The sequence below is a fragment of the Primulina huaijiensis genome, chromosome 5 (genome assembly GCF_012295235.1).
Source record: "Primulina huaijiensis isolate GDHJ02 chromosome 5, ASM1229523v2, whole genome shotgun sequence".
Lineage (NCBI taxonomy): Eukaryota > Viridiplantae > Streptophyta > Magnoliopsida > Lamiales > Gesneriaceae > Primulina > Primulina huaijiensis.
Genome location: NC_133310.1, coordinates 23,730,693 through 23,757,391, shown reverse-complemented (window position 1 = coordinate 23,757,391; position 26,699 = coordinate 23,730,693). Strand labels below are relative to the sequence as shown.

The 26,699-nt window shown below is 35.8% G+C and overlaps 1 protein-coding gene across 1 annotated transcript; it reads left to right on the top strand.

Annotated features, from left to right (window-relative positions):
- Positions 1–745: 745 nt before the first annotated feature.
- LOC140977392 (insulin-degrading enzyme-like 1, peroxisomal) lies at positions 746–26,699 on the top strand. The gene is made up of 26 exons (XM_073442142.1): positions 746–941; positions 1,180–1,255; positions 1,881–1,948; positions 2,120–2,211; positions 2,298–2,371; positions 2,457–2,500; positions 3,331–3,382; positions 9,792–9,914; positions 10,000–10,112; positions 10,273–10,435; positions 11,755–11,847; positions 11,986–12,071; positions 12,855–12,941; positions 13,439–13,542; positions 13,988–14,090; positions 14,181–14,276; positions 14,382–14,571; positions 14,728–14,789; positions 15,393–15,497; positions 17,215–17,416; positions 17,520–17,728; positions 24,651–24,775; positions 24,875–24,926; positions 25,057–25,143; positions 25,911–26,033; positions 26,111–26,699. Exons 1-26 carry the CDS (start codon positions 807–809, stop codon positions 26,360–26,362), a joined length of 2,916 nt encoding a protein of 971 aa, XP_073298243.1. The 5' UTR covers positions 746–806; the 3' UTR covers positions 26,363–26,699.

The following is a 26,699-nucleotide window of genomic DNA, read 5'->3' as shown; positions in this document are numbered from 1 at the left end:
TTTTAATATATCAATCTATTAAGTAAACATAAATATTATTAATAAAATTAACTTACCAAAATCAACCTCGGATGATTTTCTCTTCTGTCCTCTGCTATAGACTATGCTATAATCTCTCTCCTGATGCACTGGCATTTGAGACCTCATCTCAGCAAAACCAGATCTAATCTGCTCAGTCAAACTCGATCTCAACTCATCGAAACCAAGATTCATACTCGCTTTCAAGTCATCGATAGCGCGATTTATATTCCTGATGCACGCCTTGATCTCAATAAATCCTGTTGTCATCTGAAGACGCATAGACGTAACGGTACCTCCAATTCTGCCAACCGCCTCTCGAAACGTCGACCAACGCTTGGTCGACCAACGCAAGCCATGCTTGGTCGACCAAGCGTACCTTTTTCTTCATCACACGGCAGTTTCTTCTTCAACACACGCACACGCAGAATCAAATAACAAAAAAAAAGTGAACATACCATATTTTGATCAGCCATTTCTAGGATGCCTAACAAAAATAAAGATTGAAGAATGGTTGCGTCGATCCTTTGAGTGGATCGGTTGACAGGAAAATGAGGGGATGAGGGGAGCGTCGACTAACAAAACGAATGGAAATAGATTGAGAGTGAAGTTAATCAATTTTAACATATTAATAGTTATAATACAAGGATATTTATGTCATTTGACATGTGAATCTTTTTTTTTTAAATAAGTCTCAAATGCGTCCCTTCTCCCTAAATTTCCCTCAAGTATTTCCTAGAAAGTCAGTCCTTCGCACAGACGCTCTCTCATTGTGAAAAACAGAAAAAATGGTAGCGATGGGAGCGATAACAGAAGAGGAAGCAGAGATAATTAAGCCGCGGAAGGACGAAAGGGAGTATAGAAGAATAGTTCTGCAGAATAATCTTGAAGTTCTTCTCATTAGCGACACAGAAACCGATAAAGTATGTTCTTTTCTGACTTAAAATCTGTCTGTTATTTTTTCTATTTTGTGAAATTCAATTGTTTTTTCTGTTGAATTTATCTTGGTTTTGTTATTTTTGCGGAAAATTTAATAGAGTTTTTGTTAATTCTTTGGTTTAATTTATCTGGGTTCTACTTTATATTATTGAAACCAATCAATTCCTCTGTTCAAATTTTTAAAATTTAAAATTATGATCTTTTGGTCTGATTTGGGTGCAGTGCGCTGCGTCGATGGAGGTTCGTGTTGGTTCTTTCAGTGATCCCGAAGGACTCGAAGGCCTGGCCCATTTTCTGGGTAATAAAGATTGAATGATATTCTCTGTCTTGTGAAGGATGATTGTTTGAGTTTCCCTGCTGCATTTGTCGATTTCAATAATCAAAAGAAAAGGCAAATGCTGCAAATCATGAGAAACCTTTATTTTTTTTTTTTTATGAGAAAACTAATTAGTAAAACATTATCAATCTTCTTTTTGGCTTATGTGAAACATTGTTAAGAAACATAACAGATTTGTGGGATGCGGGAAATCTTTGGAGAAAAGAGAGGTATTTCTGGAGAAAATAGGGAGAGAACCTTGTGCCTATTTTGTTTGTTAGTTCGAAGCATCATGAATATGTTATATTTTAATTTAACTCAGTGTCTCCAGTCGAGTACAAGTCTTTCTGTTTTATTCAGTCTCTTTGTTGTAATTTGAAGCATTCAGGATGGTAATGGCATCTAAAGAGTCAGGTTACACTTGCATTCAGTTAGTAAGAAATGTTTTTTGTGGTTTTTTCTTCATCTTTTGAACGTTCATGCTCAGGGAAGCACATTTTCCAGTTAACATAACATTATTATTTTGCATTCTTTGGATTATGAAACTCTTATGATTATATTATTCCATTAATTTATGATAACTTTTTTTTGATATAATATGGCTCAGAGCATATGCTTTTTTATGCAAGTGAAAAGTATCCAGAGGAGGATAGTTACTCTAAATACATCAGTGAGGTACTTGATTAACTTTTCTTTGTATATCCTCGAGATTAAATTATTGTCATTTTTTTCTCTGGCAGTAAACAATGAATTTGCTTTTGATACCTGATGCACCAGAGAGATGATCTTTTAAGTATTTTTAGTCGAAAAATAATTTGTTTCTACGTTATTCATGCCTTTTTTTAGCATGGAGGTAGCACAAATGCGTTTACATCATCTGAGCACACCAACTATTACTTTGATGTTAATCCTGACTGTTTTGAAGAAGCCTTGGATCGGTAAAACTTTATATCCATGAAGTCTTTTGGCTGTTTTTAGTTTCATTTTTTTCTTAGAGTAAGGGTAATTGTGACTTCTTTTTCAGATTTAGTCAGTTTTTCATCAAACCACTGATGTCAGCTGATGCTACCACTAGGGAAATAAAAGCTGTCGATTCTGGTTAGAATTTTGTCTTGCAGCTAGTGCATAATTTTCTTTACATCTTATTGACCCCCCCACTCTTCTTCTTTTTTTTCATCTTCAGAGAATCAAAAGAATTTGCTATCTGATGTTTGGAGGATGAACCAGGTTCTTTCCTTCCACGTGCTTACATAAGGAAACTATTTTTTCTGTTATAAGTTCTAAAAAGTTAATGATGAAAGCCAAAAGCGTTTTCTTTCTCCTTTATTAAAGTGGAAAAAATGCACCCTTTTTTATATGTGTTTTGATTCTCTGTTTACTTGTTAGTTTAAAGAGGTAACCCTTTATGGTTAAAACAGACTTCGGTTCCCATCGATTATGTATTTTTTTAATGTTTGTGTGTAAACTAGCCTATTTATCATCCCCTATAATCACTTGAATTCTCGTGCTTCTTTCCCTTTGTAGATGTAGAATTTCTTTTCTCCATTATGGTTCTAATTTCTTAGATAACTGCCAAAGGGAAAATATCGAGGTTTACCATTCTTATTAGAGAGGCAATCAGAACATTCTTCTGATGGAGAAGATTTTCCAGGGAGGATACCGTGTGCTTTATTTTATTGCAAATTTTTTTCTGCGCATAATCAGGAGGTTGCCTTTGTCTTGTAAGAAAGTATTACTGATCTAGCCTTTTTAAGTTAACTTCATTATTCTTTTTGTTGATATTCTGCAAATTGAATGTTGAAATAAATGCTTTAGACTTTAAGCTAGTGGAACTGCAACTCAAATCAAATGTAAATTTAAATTTTCTTTATAAATTAAATCCGAAAACACAAGCGGTGAGGAACTAAATGAATAATAAGCTATTAGAATTAAGTATTTTTCTTTATCCTAAGGAACCGATTGTATCTTATTTATTGTGAGCATATATTACCTATCTTTGCCATCAGAAATCATCTGTAGGGATGAAAATTAATCCTTTGAGTTGTTTGTCTGTGCAGCTTCAGAAACATTTAAGTGTTAAAGATCATCCATACCACAAATTCAGCACAGGTTGACAAGTATCATTTCCTTCTCATGCTCGATGCTATGTTATGCTTTAAACATTTCATTGTTTTGATTAATGTTGTTACGATTCATCCTTCAAATATCATGAGAGTTCTGAAGATCATCTGCATTTTCTCATCTCGTTGATGAAAACTTGTTATCTATAAACTCGATTAATTGTTGGTTAACTTAGTTAAGCTGCAATAGCCTCCTTTCTCCCACCTCCAATACCACCAGACACTAATAGGAAAAAAGACCAGGACTCCGTTGGATAAAGAATCACATGCGTGGTAAAAAGCTTAGTTATTGAGTTTCTGATGCTGCCATGGCACTGTGAATCTTACCCAGATCGCGTCCAAGATCTGTGTTGCAATATTTGCTACCCGCAAGTGTACGATGTCAAGGTTTAGTACTCGGTTGAGCACATATATCGTTCTCATAGGGAGTGCAATTTAATATTATATTAACTACCGTAGTTAAAATAGTCAACCTCTATTTAGATAATTAAAGTAAATTTCGTTATTACTCGTAAACAAAACTAATTCAAGCACACAACGCTTTTAAATCAATGAGACAGAGAATCTAGATGTGTGATTTCACTTTGTCTATACTGTATTGACTTATCATCGACTTTTATATTTACAAAATTCAACCCGTTTAATACCCAGAATTCTCAAATATCCTTATTCCCTTTCCCAAGTGATATGTAGGAATTAATTATCTAACATCGAATTTAATATTCTTATTGAAACGCAAACATTAATTAACTTCGATAGTACTACAATTCTTTTAATGAGTTCGGTGGTGTTATAGGCCTCTCGTGCTCTATAAACGCCAAAGATATATTTTCTCCTGGTCCTAATCAAAATCGCCTCTCCCGAGTGATGGATCTCAAATAAATATGACAATCAAATTAGTGATCAAGTAATTGAAAGGAATAAACTTCAGAAAATATGAATAAAACAAGGAGAGTTTCACATATAAGTATATAACAGTCAACAATTCATAAATAAAGATTTGACCAAGCTACGTCGTCCTCTAGATTTAAGAGATTAGTTCATAACAGAAAAACGACAAAACAATTTCATGTTTTTCGACATCGCCAAAATAACTAAGAGTAACTAAGAGATTGTAGGGAGAGCAGAAAAGAACACTCGAATCTAAACACGCGACTCTGTCCTCATATGATGCGGTCTTCGTCTTCGAGTTTCTTCCGTTACTATTATTATGTGTTGTTCTTGTCCTTTTTCTGTCCTTGAGGCTCTTTGTCATGTTCTACGGTTTTTCTTCCTTTTTATACACGTGTGTACACTGGAGTTGTACTTCTGCACGCCTCATGCGCGCTGGTGCGCGAGAACCGGCGCCACTGCGCTCATGATTATGGACGTTTTTTTTCTTCGGCCTTGCGCGCGCTGGTGCGTGTGAACTGGCGCTGGTGCGCGCGCTCTTCTATCTTTTTTTTGGAATCGATATTGATGCATGTACATCATTTTTCCCCTTTCTGTATTGACGTTCAAAACAACCCACAAACGCATAATTCCGTTCGAAACTAACACGATTCATGCCTATTAATTGGGTAATATACGTGCAAAAATATGTCCTTATCAATCTGCTTCAAAAAGCTCGGGCAATGATCTTGGAACTACCCATACCAAACTCATATGTTCCAAATTGAAAGAACAATGAATAAGTATATGATCCCGATTCTCCACCTCCTTCCAGCAAAAAGCACATTTAGGACACAGAGCACACGAAGGACATCTCTTTTGCATCATCTCAAAAGTAGGTAGCTCATAGTTATTTAGGCGCCACTAAAGCGCTACGGTACCCTGGAGCCTGAGACGCAAGGCGAAGCGCACACTTCATCGAAATAAAGCACATTTCGCATTTTAAAATTCAATATATATAAAATGATTTATATTATAATATTACATAAATTAATATTTTTCACAAAGATAACAAATATTATAAATAAAAATTTATTAATAGATAATGCAACATAAATCATAATCAGGGAAAAATACTTTCATTAGTAAGTCATCAATTCATAGTATATTAATAAAAATAAAAAAGGTTTAAATATCTAAATCATCAAATTCCTATTCATCTTCCTCAACTATGTCATCATCATCTTCCAAAACAATAGTGAGTCATGGCTATTAATTGGGTAATATACGTGCAAAAACATGCCCTTATCAATCTGCTTCAAAAAGCTCGGGCAATGATCTTGGAACTACCCATACCAAACTCATATATTCCAAATTGAAAGAACACTGAATAAGTATATGATCTCGATTCTCCACCTCCTTTCAGCACAAAGCACAACATTTAGGACACAGAGCACACGAAGGTCATTTCTTTTGCATCATCTCAAAAGTAGGCAGTTTATAGTTATTTAGGCGCCACTAAAGCACTAGGGTACCCTGGAGCATGAGACGCAAGGCGAAGCGCATATTCTATCGAAATAAAGCTCATTTGGTATTTTAAAATTCAATATATATAAAGTGATTTATATTATAATATTGCTGTAATGTTGCCGTGGAATGCTCATCCACGCACAAATGTATTATAATAAAATTAGTTTTCTATCAAAAAAAATAATATTAATAAATTAATATTTTTCACAAAGATAAATAATACTATAAATAAAAATTTATTAATAGATAATGCAACATAGATTATAACCAGGGAAAAAAATTTCATTAGTAAGTCATCAATTCATAGTATATTAATAAAAAAGGTTTATATATCTAAATCATCAAATTCGTATTCATCTTCCTCAACTATGTCATCATCATCATCTTCCAAAACAATAGTGAGTCATGAGTTTAGAAGAAATGAAAGTAAAAGTTTGCATAGAAGATTATAATATCATCTAAATCATCAAGTTCTTCTTCATCCTCCTCAACTATGTCATTATCATCATCATAGGGGGAAGGTTACAGTAAAGTTTGCGTAGATGACTTCTGAACTTTCTAATAAAAAATTCTTGCATAAATGAGCGACAATAGGATTTTTTTTATTTTTAAATAGCCATGAACTTCGCTAACTCAAAGCCAAGGTTGTAGTACATAGTACCAAGATACAGAAAATGAAGAGGTACTCACGAGCTCATGATTTAATCATAGTATAAATGTGCAATTTTGATTCAAATTCAAGAGCCTTATTCTTCTCGAAACGTCTTGTTAGGTTTGCTTGTTTCTAGCCACAATTTTAACAAAAGAAAATCCTTGCCGTATTTGTATAACACATAGGAATTGGAATGAACATTACAAATACGATGAAATACAAATATTAATATAGTCTAACACTCTAACCCTAGCAACGCTATTTTCACACAACAAGTAAAAAACGATAATTACCTACAAACTTCCTCTTCCCACCTTTTTAGTTCCCGGCCAATCCACTTATGTTTTTCCTAGTGTAGGCATTTTTAATTATGGGCTTTTCATTCTCATTATTTGGGCCTTCAACTATTGGGTCCGTAACACGTGTTTTCAAGAAAATAAAGCTGTTAGAGGAATACTACAACTCCACAATCTCCATATCTTGCATGTTCCATGTTCAACATCAACAAGAATCAGGTCCTTTGCCCTTGGGCCCACACACCAAGTACTTTATCAATTTAATTCCCCATCTGCCATTCTTGTAGCCTTTTTTTCCCATTTTGTCTATTTGTTGCCCCATTTCTCGTTGCTTCGAGGCCCTTTCTTACACTGACAAACAAAAAGGAATCCCTTTCTTTTTCCTCATACACGTATAATTATTGACCCCAATATTTAAGTTTAAAACTAATTCTTGATCAGCATAACCCAAGATCTCATCAACAATTTGACCTCTAGTTTGACCTCCAGTGTCAACTTAGGATACCACAATCGAGAAATGGTAAAATGCGAGCCAAAGAGGAATATGTATAGGACCAATCAATCACTATAACTATAGAAAAAAAAAAACCAAACTGCTAAAGAATAGTTTGCAAGAATATTCTATGGAACCACGATCCTGATGAGCCTTCACCATTGCTGTTAATTTTTGGTTAGCAACACCATAACCACTTCCCTAATAACCCATTACGATTCTTACCTCAACAACATGAGCTTCTCTTCCAGCCTTCGTAAACTCATAAGTAAAATATTCATCTACACTCCCAAATACTCTTCAAAGAAAATAAATAACTACTCGAACTCCAAACCCCCATAATCCCCCCGTCGAAGTAACTAATTGAATTTTAGTAAGTATGCTGTCCCTTGCTTCTACTGAGTGAAAGTATAGTCATGTCAAATTGAACCAACAATCCTTGTTGTTGGGTGCAATAATTGTCCCTGCTTGGTAGAACGATTGAACCGTGATGCTTGAGCTGCTGTACATTTTAAAAGATTTGAGTTGCACCATTACCACCAGCTATAACTTTTGGTAAAGCGGTAAGCACTCGGTCCTACAATTGATATCAAAGCCAAGGGCACGGGTTCGATTCTCATTGATTGCAAGGAGCGCAATTATTGGGAGGGAGATTGTTGGGTGCAATAATTGTCCCTGCTAAGTAGAGTGATTTAACCGTGATGCTTGAGTTGCTGTGCGGTTTAAAAGATTTGAGTTGCACCATTACCACCAGCTATAGTTTTTGGTAAAGCGGTAAGCACTCGGTCCTACACTTGTTCCTTTAACCCCATAATTCGTCGACTGTGGGATCTATGCGATTTTGCAGCTTGACCATTCCTTCCTCATCTTCGCTTATGTCAGTCTGATAAACTATAACAATGCTAATTGTTAGGGATCATTGGACATACCGGTTACATGGCTGGTTTAAGGAAAGACCCATCCAAGCCCAACACATGAAAACCCACTTGACCTAACCATTTTGCCCTTTCATCTACCCTTGTCCTAACTCTCCAATGCTCGGAATACTTCGAAGTTGTGTTGCTAATGGTGCCGCCACCACCACGACCAACTGTCGGCGGTCCACCGGCCATCTCTCGTCGGAGATCCCATCACCTCAGATTACTTTAATTTTCTCCTACCCTTCAATGATCTTTTTTGTGCCCCATTTTGCCGTATCTGACACGTGTATCGGTAAAAAAATTTAGGAGTATAATTGCTACATAGATCTCAGGAAAAGCCAATCGCCTGATAGCATGCTTCTTCTCATCACGCCCATGGCTAGGTCTTCTTCTCCGGTATTGCCTTCACAATTAGGCAGATCGTTCCTTCCGCTTATGCTTCATTTCACGAACTCCATAATTCCACCCTGGGTGTTTGTTGTGCATCTCTTCTTCAATTCTAATTCCTGATTATTTTTACTTTGGGTTTTGATATTCGTTTCTTCTCTAGAGCTGATGGTTTCCTCTTCATTTCCACTTATTTTCTTCATAACTGGTGGTTTCTTCTTCAACGTTGTTGACATATTTTTTAATATCGTTGAGGGTCTCATCTTTGCCGACGATCTGGAAAACTCCGTTGAAGCTCCTTGCAACAGGCTTGGTTTGCTTTCTCAACATCGTCTTCAGCTCCCACAGAGTTTGTAGCACAAATTCCAATTTCTCTTCGAAGGTTTGATCTCCCTCCTCCTTGCGCATCACTATATTCTCCCTTGCCTCCCAGCTCACATCTTTCTTAGTAATAGCCATGTTGCTTGCCCTCATATTTTTGAGTCGAGAGGTCGGACCAATTGATACAGCCACAAATGATAACCCAATTAGAGAAAACACTGAAGCAAGAACTATGAATCAAGAGAAGCAAAATTGTGTTTATATTGATTGATAAGTTTGGCATTATAGAAAAAGACAGAGAAATATGCTCTCCTCACTCCACTCGAGAGGAATTTTTCCCTCTTGCTCGAGCTAACTAGACCTTACATGAAAAAATTCTGGTATGCCTCACTACAACCCTCACCCCTCATTTTATTCCCTTCTCCCACGCTTAACAAACTAGCCGCTCCCTCGCACGTGCTCTTGGTCTTGTCTGATAGACATTAAAAAATGGTGGTGTTTTTTTCAATTAATAATATTCTTCAATCTTCTCGTAACTCACTACAAAAATGACATTACTATTAAAAGTAGCTGGTACTTGTCTCTCATAAGTTTGGTACCCAGCGGTTGAGTTTTTAACAAATAACCTTGGTGTCTGTGAGGTAAACATGATCCATTCAGATGTCGAAATAGAGGACGATGATTACGCATGATATAGTGTTTTTTTCCACATTCTAATGGGAGTTAGAGCTTATGAATTCTTGATTACACGTATTGCTGAAAACCTCATTGTACTGGGTTATTTTCTTATATAGAATGACTTGTACAATTTTGTGTTGGTGATCCATGATATGTTGGGAATATGTCTGTTGGTTGTAAAATGAGATGCATTGGTTTGTTCCAAAATGTTGTTCCCTTATCTACTCTGTGAATCCTTTGTGTGTTGATAGGGAACTGGGATACATTGGAGGTCCGACCAAAAGAGAGAGGGTTGGATACTAGGCAGGAGCTTCTCCAATTTTATAACAAAAATTATTCAGCCAATCGCATGCATCTGGTAATATATGCTAAAGGTAATGATTAGGATCTATTACAGATGTTATTGACCTTGGTTGACCTTGGTGTTATATGATTACAACTTATTAATATGAATATCAGATGACCTTGATAAATCTGAAAGCCTGGTGAAGAACAAGTTTGAGAAAATACGAAATACAGATTTAGGTTGTGTCAATTTTACTGGTCAGCCTTGTGATTCAGAAAATCTTCAGGTAATAAATCTTCTCTCACATGCTTTGAGTTAGATTAAGGAGTTATTATGGTGCAAAACACATTTTAGCTGCTTAATTTCAGTATTGATATGAAAAAAGTTTTAAAAAAGTGGAAGTAAGATACTGATGTTGGTTCCCTCAATCTGAATATTTTTAATAGATTATTGTCAAAGCTGTCCCAATTAAACAAGGTCACAAGTTGAGATTTGTATGGCCATTGACTCCTGGAATTCGTCATTACAAGGAAGGGCCGAGCAGGTATTTGGGTCATTTGATTGGCCATGAAGGAGAAGGATCTTTGTTTTACGTGCTGAAAAAGTTGGGTGGGTGTTGAACTTTCTTACTATGCAGAGTCCTCAATTCCACTGCTTACCTACTTTCTGGTTTCAAAATTAATTTTTGGAAACCTGTTTCATGTCTTGATGTGCTTAGATATATATTTAGCTGTAAAATGAAGGAGATGCAATGCTATTGTCTAATTTATAGCCGTTAGAGGACTTGGCTCTTTGAACAGTATTCTGGAGTTGGATTGGTTTTTTACCACCAACAGTAAAATCGTGAATATTTAGCAATTAAGTCCAATTTTGAAAAGTATATTTTCATGAAATTATTGACGATAATTATATGGAACTTCCCTTGCCTTAATGTACCACTGTTCTGCATTATGTTGAATTCTTAGTTCAGTTTCAGATAATTTAAATTCTATGTTGCATGGATACGAGTACGGGTATCGTATCAAATACGATACAGATACGGTGATACGTCAAATTTTGAAAATATAAGACACTATATGGCTAGGATACGACAATTATTAAAAAATGTATAAATATGTATACATATTTCTACTATATATTTATATAAATATTTATATTTCTACAATTTTTTATTTTTAATACTAAATTTATATATATAAATTTAGTATTAAAAATAAAAATATATATAAATTTAGTATTAAAAATAAAAAATTGTAGAAATAGAAATATTTATATAAATATATAGTAGAAATATGTATACATATTTATGTAAATATATACAACGTGCATCTTCAGAGCATTGATCCGAAAAGAAATGTTTCTGCAGCGTGTCCTCACCATGTCTGTGGTGTATCCTCGTCAGGTCCGACTGGTCAACTCTAAAAAAGTCGGCAACACGGATTTTGCCACATCCGCGTGCGTGTCGTATCCATTTCCAATACTTCAGAATTATTTTTAAGGTGTCCGTGCTATATAGTTTAAATTCTAACCGACTCTGATGTTGTTAGTCATCTCTACTGCCTTTGGATGCTTTTCTAGTTGTATACATTGTCTTACATTTTCTGCATAATTTGATGGAAAATGCACATGAATACAATGTTTCTTTTTCCATGAACAGGTATACAATGTCTTATATTTTTATGCATAATTTGATGGAGAATGCAAATGAATATGATGTTTCTTTCCCATGATGGCATCACAAAAAACACAACATTAATCAACATGTTCTTTAGATGATAGGATGAAAAATAGAAAATGAATTAACAGCCCGATGTGATGGATTACATAGTTCAGGACAATAGCTGTTCTTGGTGTGGCGTCATATAGTGGAAAAATAATGAATTCTTTGTTTTCAGATGCTACAGTTATTTCATCCATGATCTGTGCAGGCTGGGTTACAAGTTTATCTGCTGGTGAATCAGATTGGACTTATGACTTCTCTTTTTTCAAAGTGGTTATTGATTTGACTGACGCTGGCCACAGTAAGTGATGTTATTTTCTTCTCATTTTTTTATCCTTTTGCTTTCAGATTGATGGAATTATGCTTTTTTTAAGGTTTGAGTATGCGTTTTTATTCTTCTTACCATTGTGCATTTTTTCAAAATTTTATGTTATCTTAGAGCATTTTGAGGATATCGTGGCTCTATTATTCGAGTATATTCATCTCTTGCAGCAGTCTGAACCCTGCAAGTGGATATTTGATGAGGTAACACTGATGATTTCTTTTACTTCTTCATTAAACTGTCTTCTTTCTACATTACCACCAATATGTTATGTTTTTCCTTATAAGCTCATGATGCACTCAGTCAAAACAATGCTAAAAAACATGGTTTTCTGTATTGCTTGAATCGACATCTGAATTATCACTTTGCTTGAATCATGAACTGTGAAGTTATAAAAAATCTCCATCGCCAATCAATTTATGCGGAACAGATCCCAAATCTGATAATTATAGTTTCTATGGTCCTTTTGAAGCAAAGTCATTAATTTGTTTGTTGACTGGTGTTGTTAAAAGGAAAGCTATCATACGTATAAAAAATTTGTCCCATACGGCCATGGGAGGACATTTAGTGAACTACATTCAGGGTGTTGACCGTACCTGTACACAGCTCCTTTATTAGCAAACTCTTAGCTATCTTGATAGTTAAATTTCCTTTTCTTTGTATTTGAAAGATATTTGTTTGGGTTTACGTGAAATAATGTCTTTTGTAAGAGCCGATTCCAAATTAAACCATTAGCTTACACTGAGAAATTTCATTATTTTGGAGTGGCTTACAATATTCGGTTATGAAATATGATCATGATATGTCTTGCTATTCTCTTTTATTTACTAGAGCGTAGGTATCCTTGCATGAAAGTAGTTTTCTTAAGGCATTTGAGGTCTCCATTTTTTAAAATGCTACTACCTCCATACTGATTTGGTAAGCATGTTCTTCTTACATTGTTTGTCTGAAATTCTAACATCTTCCATTATAACTTGTTAATGAAGCTTGCAGCCATTTGTGAGACTGCCTTCCATTATCAGGACAAGATCCGTCCTATAGATTATGTGGTTAATGTTGCATTTAACATGCAGGTAGCTCAAATCATCTTTATATATGCCTGCACGGTTAATTGCCAATAGTTTGCTTGCTCCTAGATTTAATTTCTCGTCGTGGATCGCTCATCCACTACGCATTGTAAACTTTTGATATTTAGTATTAATAAAATAGTTTCTTATCAAAAAAAAAAAATTTGCCAATAGTTTGCGATAAACCATTTATTTATTTTTGGACAGTACTTAAGACATTAGAACTAATTAATAACTAGAAAAGTATTTTTGTTATATATATAGATATATATGATTGAAGGAGCAACAATTTATGAAGAATTTTTTTGTGATAAACAAAACCTTATCATGATACTTGATAATAATCCCTTTTCTACTATGCATGAAAAGATTATGAAACTATGGGGTTTGATATTAGAAATTCGCTATATTAATGCAGCTTCTGAATTAGTTTGGAATTATTTCTCTCTCTCTCTCATCCAAATGTTTACCTTTCCATGTCAACCTTTTAAAAAATGTATCAGTTTTATCCTTCAAAAGATTGGCTGGTCGGATCTTCTTTACCGTCAAAGTTCAATCCGGATATTATTCAGTCGGCATTAAAGGAACTCAGCCCATATAATGTTAGGCGAGTTTTCTAGTTATTTGCCAGTTCATATAGTTGTTTATAAGCTGGATCAATATTGTTTTGTGGAACTTTGTTACTTTTAACTGCTGTAATACAATGCATGTGGTACCAATGAATCCATTCTCTCTCGACTGAATACAGTATCATCTCAGACTCTTATTCCATCCCGTGTTGAGGAGTGGCCACAGGTAACAAAAAAGGAAGAAAGTAGGAATAAAAGGAAAGATTTGACGAGCGTTCCAGTTGTATACATTTTGAAATCGTAAACAAATGCTTTCCTCTTCGCCATCCCTCTGCTTGGACTAGAAGCTTGGAATCTTGCATGTTCAAATATATTTAGATGTCTCATTGTGATAAAATACTTAATTTTCAATGTTCTCTTGCTTTGAATTTATGATGGATCATTTATCTTTTTTTTTACTTTAACCATGACTTATTCATATAGAATATTTTGGGAGTCGACAAAGTTTGAAGGATTCACAGATTCAATAGAGCCTTGGTATGGAACTGCATATACCGTGGAGCGATTGACTGGATCAACTGTGGAGGTTGGTATTTGTTTATGTTATGAAGCATTCTTTTCTTCTATCTTTTGTAGTGTGTTGCACTTGAGGTGTTCCATCTGTTTTGATTTGCAGCTATGGATTAACAGAGCTCCTAAAGAAATTCTTCATCTGCCTTGCCCTAATATATTTATTCCAACGGACTTGTCACTTAAAACTGTTTCTGAGCAGGTATGTTAACGTATAGCTTCACAAGATGACATTAAGAGATTCTTGAGTTATTTGGCATTTACACTGAATTGTTGATGTTCCTGGTTGATCCGATCACTGTAACAGATAAAGTTGCCAGTTCTTTTGAGGGAAACAACACACTCAAGGTTGTGGTACAAGCCAGATACAGCATTTGCCACTCCTAAGGCATACCTCAAGATTGATTTCAACTGTCCCTTTTCTGGAAGTTCCCCTGAATCAGAAGTCCTTACGGAAATATTTACACGTTTATTGATGGACTTCCTAAATGAATATGGTAAGTTTCTGATTGCTGAGAATTAAATGGGCGCGACCTTAATTCATTAAACTGCTTGTGACTATAAGAAACCCAAATGCATACTGTATATGCATTGGTTGCTAGGAAGACTCCAAGATCATGAAGCCAACGTTTTGTTTTTCTGGCATGTGTCAGCATATGATGCACAGGTTGCCGGTCTTTATTATGGAGTTAACAACACGGAACATGGCTTTCAGGTGCTTTTTTTTCTCTATTTTACTGCATGCTATTGATGGCACCTTCCACTCATTGAGTATTATTCTTATTGACGGAGGAATTTGGAAAGAATAACCTCTAGGATAGTCTCTGGTTCTTTATTTTACCCATTCAATTCATGGATACGCTAAACTGTATTGAGTTCTGACATGGGCCTTATACACAATAATATACTACAACAAAATGGAAAGTTGTAACAACAAATCAAAAGATAAGATAACAGCGAATCCTATTTCTTAATAAAAGATGAGAGCGAAGTAATTCATTGGGCTTGAACTTTTCATCTTGTTGTAGTGTATTTTTGCGTACAAGGCCCATGACAAGTTCAAACTGTCTAGTGTTTAAACACATTGATTCAAAGTTTTAGTACAACGTGATATCATTTCCTAAATGAGTGATGTTCTGGTCAAGTTTTTTGAATTATTGGATTTGTATTATGATCACTGTGCCAGTTATTCCTATGGGCTCTTTTTTACAAATTCTTTGATTCCCTATACCATATCAAGTTAGCCATCATCTGTGCAACTTCAGCTGGAAGCCTGGAACTCATTGTTTTTATCCATCATAATTCCTTCCCTTCATAGGTCACTGTGGTTGGATACAATCATAAACTGAAGATCTTACTGGATACCGTCATTCAACGGATTGCTAACTTTGAAGTGAAACCTGAAAGATTCGCAGTTATGAAGGTATGGTGAATCATATGGTCAAAATATTCTTAAAAGTTCAACTCTCTAGGTTATTTGCCCGGATCACCATTACACTGCCCTAGTGTGACACCTAGCATCACTAATTCTTCCAATCCCTTGCTCTTTTGTTCTGATCACTGTGAATTGGGAGCCTTTCAAATCTGCATGTGATGATGTTCTATATTGTGGACAACTTGGACAAAGAGAACTCAGGACCAAACCTATTGATTAGAACATTTATTTATCTTATTACATTTTGGAGTAGGTGTTTTGGATTCTCTTTCCCTTTTTCTTAAGCAATCCAAAGCCACTTCTCCATGGCTACAAACTTGTTTGAAGTCTTCCTTTCGCATGACCAACTACGGATTTTGACTGATAGGCTACACAGTTTTTTATTTACTTCTTGATGGTTTTGCTTCGCCTTTTACTTCTCTCATACAACTTATTAAAATTTTTATTTTTTAAGTTTAGTTCGATCAAACATGTTAAAACGAGCAAGGTTGCTTTTAGAGTATATGTTTCTTTCCCTTTGACGGGTGCATTTTCAGATCAAGTTTGGCCTTCTTTATCAAAAGGTATCGAATAAATTTAAAACCTGAACCAGACTTCCGGTTCAGCCAGTAACTGGTGACCCGGATGTTAATCTGGTAGTCTTTCAATTAACCAGCTTTCAATTGAACCATGAGAAACCTGAATAAACCGGTGGTTTTGTGTTGGAACCAACCAATGACCCAATTGTGAAAATTGCACCCGGTGAATTCCTATTGTTTTGATTTTTCTGTATTTTAAGCATTTTTAAAAATTATTTCACTTATTTACGTTCATATTCCTTTATCCATTCGATTTTTAATTGAAAACCTTGGTATATAAATCACTTATTTCTTCTCTAATCAGCGTTTGGCATGAATTTGATTGTAAAATTTAAAATTTTAGTGTTAATAATTTGTTTATTTGATTAAAATACTTCATTTCAACTTTTTAATATCTGTGAATATGTACAATTGCTGGTATATGTGTATATATTCAGATAGTATAAAAATCTTTTATCATAGAACATGATTTTGTTGGTACATACATAAAGAGTATTACTATATATGTTTTTAGGAGTTGAAAGCTTTGTGATTGACACTTTACGTGCATGCATTTAAATTCTTGTTGAATTATCAAATTTTTGCGATAGAAATATATTAGAGCATAAATAACGATCAAACTATGTTATATTTTTTGTTAAATGCTTGATTTATCGTAGTTGTAAATATTCTCATAAAATAATTTTTAGAGTATAAAATATGACTTTTACGTGCTTTTACGTTCTTTTACGAGTTTTTGTACTAATATAATAAAATATTTAATTCCATATTTGACAAGAATTTACCTGACGATTCAACCACTGTTAACACTACTTTGATCGGTCAATGTCCGGGCTGGTTTTAAAAACTTTAACAAAGACCATCTCATCTAATATCGAGTCGATGTCGGAGCTGGTTTTAAAACTATAATAAAGACCATCTCATCTAATATCTCAAGTGATTAGAGAGGAGAGTATGTCTCTACTCTCTAGCATGCTGTCAGGTGTCTGTGGTATTCCTTTTCAAAAAAGCAGCAGATGGATTATAGGGTTAGGAGTTGGGGCATTCATATCTTCTGAATCATATTTGACCAGAAGCTGTTTGTTGATTATCCATTTTCCTTATGCATCTGGTGCGGATTTGAACAGGAACTGATCACAAAAGAATTCCAGAATATGAAGTTCCAACAGCCATATCAGCAAGCTATGTACTACTGCTTGTTAATACTGCAAGAACAATCATGGCCCTGGACTGATGAACTCGAAGTTCTTCCTCTTCTCAAAGCTGATAATCTTGTTAAATTTTACCCTTTAATGATGTCAAGGACCTTCTTGGAATGCTATGCGGCAGGTCCTCTATCCTCAAGTGTGCTTGATCCTTTGTTTTTTTTGCTGCACCTTAGGTTCGGTTTCTTACTCATTTCCTATTTATTTTAACCATTGCTCACGTATAGGAAATCTTGAGCCACATGAAGCGGAGACAATGATTCAGCATATTGAAGATGTGTTCTTTAAGGCTCCTAATCCCATATCTCAGGCTTTGTTTAGATCTCAATACATGACAAATAGAATTATTAAGCTTGAGAGGGGATTAAATTACTTCTACAGTGCTGAAGGACTAAATCCAAGCGATGAAAATTCCGCTCTAGTCCATTACATTCAGGTACGCTTTAAAGTTTGTAGAAAATGGTGAGATTTTGTCAAATAGAACTAATGCAAGTGATCTCAATATCTGTTATTTAATATTTGTCACTGTTCCATGTTGGCTTAGCATGATACTACAAATTTTAAGTGGCTGCACGTGGTTTTTTTTCAATTCTTAATGAGCTCAGGTCTTTCCACGGAGACGGTCAGAAGCAAGCTGAAAGGAAGGTTGTAGAAATAGATAAATTTATTTATAGATAGGATTGTTTTTTTTTTTTTTTTGAATAGTTATATATCCCCAGGCTAGTGGAGATAATCTAGGGACTGTTGCCTCCATATTAATCACCCATGTATTGTATTGCGTAGAATATAAATAATATATGATAGAAACGACAATCTTAACTTCAAGTATTGACAATAAGCAGGATCAAATAATGGAAATGAAATGATAAGGAATTTATTACAATAAAAACAGGAGTCTTTTACATATAATCACGACCAAAGTCCTTACGAAGAAGATACAAATACCATAACTGCCTATGTTTTTCCCTTCTTCCCGCTATAACTACTAGTAATGTACTATTTCTCAATTCCGTTATCCAGTCCATTCGAACTCTATCTTCCCCCTTTTTTAACCCTTTTAGCGTGAACATTCAATATAGGTGGTTTGGAATTATTTTGACAGTCTTGGCTAGGGGTTTAAACGAACCGGATCCGGCCAAATATGACGAAAAATTATGGCTCGAATTTGGCCTCCCTGTAGCTTTGTCCATGGATCGCCCTTTCCATTTTAATAAGACCTGCTTCATCAATACCCTTTGTGCTTTGTCATCCGCATTCCCAAAACCTGCTCCGGATTATACACATGTTCCATTTCTACCTCCAAGTCTTCTGGTAACTTTTTCTCGGCTTGCATCACTCATCGTGATTGTTTAAGTTGTGAAGCATGGAACATGGGATGCACCCTGGACTCTTCTGGCAACTGTAACTTGTAAACCACCTCAATATTTTGTGTAATAGGAAAATGCCCGTAATAACTTGCAGATAATTTCAGTTTTATTCTTTTGGCTACCGATTGTTGGCGGTGTGGTTGTAGTTTCACGTACATCCAATCCCCGACCTTAAAAGAAATGTCTTTACGATGTATGTTAGCATATTGCACCATTCGTTGCTAAGCTCGGTGTAGATTGTATTTGAGCTGGCATAACGACTCATCCCGTTCTACAATTCTCTTGAAACAGCCTCCACCAAAGTTTCACGGGGTAAATACCAGTGTTTTAAAAAGCGTAACGTAGACCCGTAACATTTTTGTTCTGTCATAGTATAGCATAAATAGTGCAGCGTATAGCGTAAGCTATTCGCTCGTGTCAATTATTTAATTTATTTAATTAAAGAAATAGAAATATACTTATATAAGTAAATGAGTGAGATAATTAGACATGAAACCATGATAATTCATCTTTACATGCCAAAATAAGTTAATCCAGATAACCAAAAACATCAATTTAGAAGGTCTTACAACTAAAGAACATAACCTAAAAATAATCGGTATCATCCGACTTTACGTCACTATCATCATCAAGACTATCTATGGCTGGAAAATTTCTACTATCGAATGGAAGGCGCGCCTCTGAAGTCTGAAATCGACTCTGAATACTTGGAGGTTGAGTTCTTCACTTGGGGAGCTTTGGGTCGTAGCTTGGACATTTAGTTTTTGGCTCAAATCTGCCAATTTATGGGCATTTAATTTATGGCCCAGATAGCGTTCGGTATTTAAGAAACAGCGTGAGAGCATACGTTATTTGCACAAGGCACAACTCTCCGGCGAATAGCGTGGGCTATTAAAACACTGGTAAGTACTGAATAAGGTGGGTGGGGCCTTCCATACACTATTTCAAAAGGGGTCATTCCTGCCGCAGTATGAAATGATATGTTATACCAAAATTCAGCCTAGAGTATACATTTAGCCCAAAATCTTGGTTGTTCTGAGATAATGCATCACAAATAAATCTCCAAATACTTGTTCAACACCTCAGTTTTCCCATCTGTTTCTGGATTGTAGGATGAATTCATTCTCACTTGTGCCCCAACAATTTAAAATATTACGACCAAAAATGACTTATAAATGTAGGATCATAGTCACTTTCTATTGATTTTGGTATCCCATGCAATCATATGATTTCCTTGGCAAACAATCTTGGGGCAGTTCTAGCTGAATAGGGATGTTTCATTATAATTAAATGAACATACTTGGGCAATCTATCTGTTACCACCATTATTGCCTCAGACCCTTTTGATTTTGAAGTCCTATTATAAAATCCATAGCAATGTCCTCCCAAACAACTTTCGGTATTGGCAAAGGTTGAAGCAAGCATGCCAGAGTAGCCTGCTATTTTTGTCGCTGACAAATATCACTTTCAGCTACAAATTTACATACATCTGGTTTCATCCCAATACAAAAACTTTGTTGAAAGCCGGTGCATGGTCTGGATTGCTCTTGTATGTCTCCTTATTGGAGTTTTATAAAACTCCTCCAATATCCGTCTCGCCCGACTGGACCTCATCGGAACTACCAATCTTCTTTTATAAAATAAACGTATGAAACTCCTCCAACATTCGTCTCGCCCGACTTGGCCCCGTTGGAACCACCAATCTTCTTTTAGAAAATAAACGCCCCTCCAAGACATATTCCAATGGAACCCTAGTTCAACATCTAACTTATCAATTATCTGTTTTTGTAAAGGCTCTTTCTGTCATTGATTTACTAAAAATTTACTAAAATAGGGTGAGGATTGTCCAACTTGTCGGCTACTAAAATGGGGATTCCCCGTTTAGACACAAGCGAGGATGAGAGTGGGTATGGGGCCGAGATATAATTCGGGGGTGGGGATGGTGATGGCATTCTTGGGAAAATTAGGAGTACCCAATGTTGGAATTGTTAGTAAAACTTGTTGAAGCTCAAAATCTTTTTGTACTTTGGTTTCCCACCGAAAATTGTTGTTCTTTAATAACTCGGTGACAGCAAAGAAACTCATTCTTGCTGATTTTCGATGTCTTACCCAACAAGATTAGAGTTGTCAAACGGGTTAGCCCGTCTACCATCTAACGGGGCCGCTCCGCGAATCCAGATGGTTGGAAAAATGTAGCGTCCTTACACGAACCACTACTAAACAGACTAATAAGCATGCAAAATTTAAACTTGATAACAATAATCAAACAGCGGAAACCAAGTAAGTTGATAATTTTACAACCCAAACGAAAATTAATCTCAGTCTTAAACGTTAATACAACCATATCGAAAACATAATATACGAGAAACCAAATAAAACCTCCAGGCTCCACTGGATCACCACCGAAAACCCAACTGCTCTAGCCACTGTCCTGGCCGTCCGAACCGTCCGACCTAAGACCTGCCCCGTGGAATGAGGTGTCGAGGATGAAAACAAGGACGTGAGCAACAATCGCCCAATACGAGAATGTACGAGTATACAAACTGATAAGATGCGTGTGAAATGCAATATGCTTAGATATCAAGGATCAAGTCAAGAATATCTTGCTCAGTCTAGAGGCGTCTGAGTATGTAGTCTCTGATCTGCCCTAGTCAGGTTTTGGCTCGCACATTCATCATCAAGACATGGATCTACAGTGTCCAGGGTCGAAAGAGTCTGCGGGTCCCCTCGGACACTGTAGTTCTCGATGCCCAACTGTCCACAATACAGAACAGGGCTGAGCGGCCCCAATAAACGAGTTATATCTCAAAAGATTTCAGGCCCAACAAGATATGTCATGCATAATATGCCAAAACAGTAAAACATGTATCATGCAACAGATAAATATGAATCATATAAGTGTGTATACTACGCTTGGATATCTTAGTCAGTACATCACGTACCTCACTAAAACAATCTGACAGAAATCATTTAAGTGTGTATACTACGTTTGGATATCTCAGTCAGTACATCACGTACCTCACTAAAACAATCTGACATAAATCATATAAGTGAGTATACTATGCTTGGATATCTCAGTCAATACATCACGTACCTCACTAAAACAATCTGACAGAAAGCTTACTCGTCTGAACCTAGACAATACCAACATAATGAAATCACTATCAAGCTAGATCCTGAATTGCCAAACATGCTTCAAAGTTTTTTCTAATGATTCTTAAATCATCATTTAAGGTTTTAGGATTATATATGCGTCCGTTGTCAGCTCGCTGATGATGTCTCGATCCCCCTCTTCGAGTCGACACTAGCTCCGAAGCTTTCCGACACTAAACTTCCCTAGAAACTGGCTAGAAAACCTAAGGTATATGACTAGAACTCGAAAGAAAGTAGCTAAAGGAAGCGATGTAGGAAACAAATGAAATCAGCTTCCATTTTATAGGCTGCATCCGGAATAGTTCAGAAGATCCGAAATCAATCTTATCTACCACGTGTTAGAATCTCTTCTGTCTAGTTGGATTTCTCGGGATAATGTAATCTGAAGTAGATTGGGTGGTCCATTTTAAACTCGGTGAATCCCAACAGGTTGATCTCGAATTATCGATTCCTTAATAATGCTTAATTAACAACTCTTTAATTATCTCTTAATTAGTACTTCATTCAAAATAAGGATTCGGATCATTACAAAAAACCTCACCTTGCCCCCTCCGCGGGTGCGGGATATGCGAGTCAACCCGCCAAAAAATTAATCAATTAAAAATACGAAAGCAATGCCAATGTTTGGATTTCAAACAAAAATATTAGCAATGTTACACAATCAAACAAATCATATAAAGATTTCAATGTCATCGATTTTATTTTGACTAAAAAACCACATACCCAAGTAATATGAATTACATAAAGATAAACGTAATTATAAAAAGTAGAACGCTAAAACACATCATCAAATACTAGTATCAAATTCTCAAAATGCATTCTTTAAAAGTAAGTGTCTTGATGCATCAATTCACAAAAATTTAATAGAAAATTAAAAATTTTAATTTTAAAAAAACTGGCGGCCTGCAACCCATACAGGTTGACCCATTTTGACACGCCTTCAAACGGGTCAATAAAATCGTAACCCAACCCACTTATTTCTATGGCGGAGCGGGTTATCCCGAGGGCCTTGCCCGTTTTTACGGCTCTAAACATGATGAACGGGAGGCTGTTGTATGTTCTAATATCACTTTACGGAACGCAATTAAGTTCAGTAAATATTGCCACAAGCGTCAGCCTCCAACTGCTTTCAAACCTTCGGGAGTTTGGGTTCTCTTTAGTAGTATATTTGGTGACTCTGTGTTTAATGATATGATGAGGAGGTTCCACACACAATTGCATCTACCATAACCCGTATTTTGGGGATGGGCAATGGTGCAAGCCACAAATTTATTTTAAGATTTTTAATGAAAAGATTGGGGTGGTTAGTTGATGACGGGAACATAATTCAGAGTTCGGATGGGGAATAGGTATCAAGTTATGGCAAGCGGAATATTGTTGGTTGAGAATTGAATTAGGAACCAGTGTGATGAAATTAAACAATTATATATTCGCAAGTGAAGGGCAGTGCATTTGGTGTGAAGGGCAAGAAGCAACAATTCAGAGGAGTTACTCAATTACTTGTAAACCCACACCTATACATTATGTATGTTAGCTGATTAAAACAAAAGGGGTAGGATTTTGTGGGATTGGGTGGATTATCAATGAGCTCAAGACAAAGCAATGGTTGAAGGATGAACGTTGAGGGGTTAATTGGATATTAAAGATGGGTTAGTATCTGCAGAAAATCAAATTCTTTGTTTGGGCCTTAAGGACAGCTCTATTTTCAAGGAGGCGGTATTGTTACGGACTAAAAAAAGAAGAAGCTTATGTCTGCCTCCTGAAGGTCCAAAATATTTTAGAAACGATTGCTTGGAGAAGAGGGAGGAGTTTGAAAATAGGGAGGATATTAGGCTGGAGTGGTTGGAGGGAATGGGATATGTGTCATTTTCTTTCAGTTATCTGCAGCGGAAGCTAGGCAGGAGAATAGTGTATTTCGCTGGTAAAAGGAATTTTTTCCTAGGCTGGGAAGGAATACTCTCCTTGTTCCTTGTCATGGTAGCCGTGATGGTGGGTAAGGCTAAAGTTATATCCTCTGTACAAAGAGATGCTCTCTATTCCCTAGATATTGCTAGAAACCTGAACTCGCAAATTAATTTTAGAATGACCCTTTCCTCGTTTTCCTTCACGTCGTATTTCCCCTTGCCCACAGGCTTTTTCCTATTTCTTTTGAAGACTCTTGGCAACGCTAAATTTCCAGGCTCAATTTGTTTTGGCCCGTAACAGGCGCCACTTTCCCCAATAGTATCGAGTCCCAATACACCACTTGCCCCAATAATGATGCTCCGTAATTCGTGTTTTTTCTTGATCGTATTTATGATTCCCTCTAGTATAATTGCTTCGGTTTCAACTGTTTGATGTCTTGAATATTGGGCCTCAAGTTAAATCTAGATTAACGTATAAGTTGTTTCATATTCCATGACGTGTCGGAAACAACGGAAGAAATCTGCGACAAAATCAAGTTCAGTGTTGCGAATTGGTTAATAAGTATTAAAGAATTTAATCATTTGACTATTTTGGATTTGATTAGGGATTGGAAGTATGTATGGGCATGAAATTAGTAGGATAGTGATTTCTTAGTTGTGCTCTATTTATTTATGCGGATTACTCATCCGCTAACTTTGTAAAACTTTATCTATTAATATAATCTAGTTTCATCTCAAAAAAAAAAAAATTGTTTCATATGTTTTGTTGCGTATAGATACGGGATGGAGTTGCTTATCTTAGATGTGCAAGTAAAAACATAAATGGTATTAAATACTATCAAAGTTGTTGAAATTTTATGGCACTGCCAAGATGGATTTTATTAATTCCTCTGTGCTCGAGATTTTATGTGCAATGAATTGGTAAAACATGCAGGTGCACCAAGATGACTTTAAGTTAAATGCCCAACTGCAACTTTTTGCGCTGACAGCGAAGCAGCCCGCTTTTCACCAGCTTAGATCTGTTGAGCAACTTGGATACATTACTGTTCTCATGCAAAGGTAAGAAAGCATTTAGTTCTTTCATGGCACCAAAACCATTTTTAATCATTATTTGTTGCCTCTATTACTCCATGGGAAGTAAAACTTGAATTACTTTAGGAATGACTCTGGAGTTCGTGGTTTGCAGTTTATCATCCAATCCACTGTCAAGGTATAAAATGAATAAATGATGCAAATAGTTTGTGTTTATCATTTATTTCTGTCTTTATCCATGAATCGTACAAGTTCATGCTCCGTGACATTGTAAACTGACATCTCACTCTTTCTGTTGAGCTGGGCAGGGCCCTGGACAAATTGATTTAAGAGTTGAATTGTTTCTGAAGATGTTTGAAACTAAGCTCCATGAAATGTCTGTGGACGAATTTAAGGTATGTCTTGACTTGTTCCATGTAGTCCAGCTGTTATTCATGACTCTGTGTTCTCCTTTTACCTGCAATAAATGTACGTGTGCCTTGTTGGATTTGTTGGAATTATAGAGGAAAGGCTATGATACTGGACTGATGGCTTAATATGGGATTCTGGGGGCACAAACAACCCTCTCTTATCATTCTGGGAGCAATAGTTATGTGCACATGCCTCTAGATTTGTTGAAGTTGTAGAGCAAAGGCTATGATACCTTGCTGTCGCACAATTGACAGTTTAAACATTTAGGTATCAAACATGTTCTTACAGGAATTTACTTGACCAAAATCGTAATCACTGATGTTTGGATCAAGTATTGATGTTGAAACCTGAAAAGTTGATCGGCAGATGAAAGCAGGTTGAGTGATGAGTGGAAACCTTACCTTGAGTTAACAAATATTATCATATTAGACATCTATTAGTGGTATTCTGTAAAAAATATTTATGCTAACTGCTACCTCTGAATTTATCAACTTGAAAGCTGAGACGCCCCTAGCTTTATATTCAGTGCTAGTTTAATGCATTACCTGTCAGAGATGCCTTCTTGTCTTTTTGTTATAGTAATTAAATTTCTTCATTTAATGACGTAGTTCCGCTGCTTCAGTTAATGACATACTCGTTATTTTTTATCTTCGGAATTTTCATATGATGATGATATGTAATGGTTGCCTATACAAAATGGCATTTTTATGAGAAAATATGTGGTCATTCAAATTTAGTTTCTATGACACAGAGCAATGTGAATGCACTTGTTGAAATGAAGCTTGAGAAGCACAAAAACTTACAGGAAGAATCTGGTTTTTACTGGAGGGAAATATTCGATGGAACCTTCAAATTTGACCGGAGAGAGTGTGAGGTATGGACATCAATCAATTGACTAATATTATGAGTCACGATTTCACAATAATTCATATTGCACCTTTGTGAAAATAGGCTGCAGCACTGAAGCAACTGACTCAAAAGGACCTGATAGATTTCTTTAACGAATATATCAAAGTTGGTGCGCCCCAAAAAAAGGGTTTGAGCATTCGAGTCTATGGGAGCCCGCATTCTTCTGAGTACAAGGCAGATAATTCTCAATCTACTGAATCAAACGTTGTTCAGATAGAAGATATTTTTAGTTTCAGAAGATCTCGACCTCTTTATGGTTCATTTAAAGGAGGCTTAGGCCATGTGAAGTTGTGAGACAAGATTGATCAAACCTGCTTGTGAGGGAAAGAAAGGGGAAAGTGAAATTTAGATTACAATTTCAGCGAACAATGGCTCCAGAGATTTGTCATCTGTTGATATTACATTAACTTTCTTTGCGGATTCAAAATTAAATTATGCTTTCTAAGCTGTTTTATTGATATTTTAGACAGTTTTCCTTTGTAAGTGCGACTTGAATTTGACATGTGTATTTTTTAGCTTATTTTGTGTGGATTAAATATGCTGGCAGAAGAAGGCGATTGAATTGTTATCCTATATATTTCCATCTTAGAAGAACGATTTGGTTTTTATTTGGATAAGAAATGTGTACATA

Coding starts and splice junctions, on each gene's coding strand:
- LOC140977392 (XM_073442142.1), top strand. CDS start 807: ATGGTAGCGATGGGAGCGATAACAGAAGAGGAAGCAGAGATAATTAAG. Junction 1,256..1,880: donor AGGCCTGGCCCATTTTCTGG/GTAATAAAGATT, acceptor AATATGGCTCAG/AGCATATGCTTTTTTATGCA. Junction 10,436..11,754: donor TTACGTGCTGAAAAAGTTGG/GTGGGTGTTGAA, acceptor TGATCTGTGCAG/GCTGGGTTACAAGTTTATCT.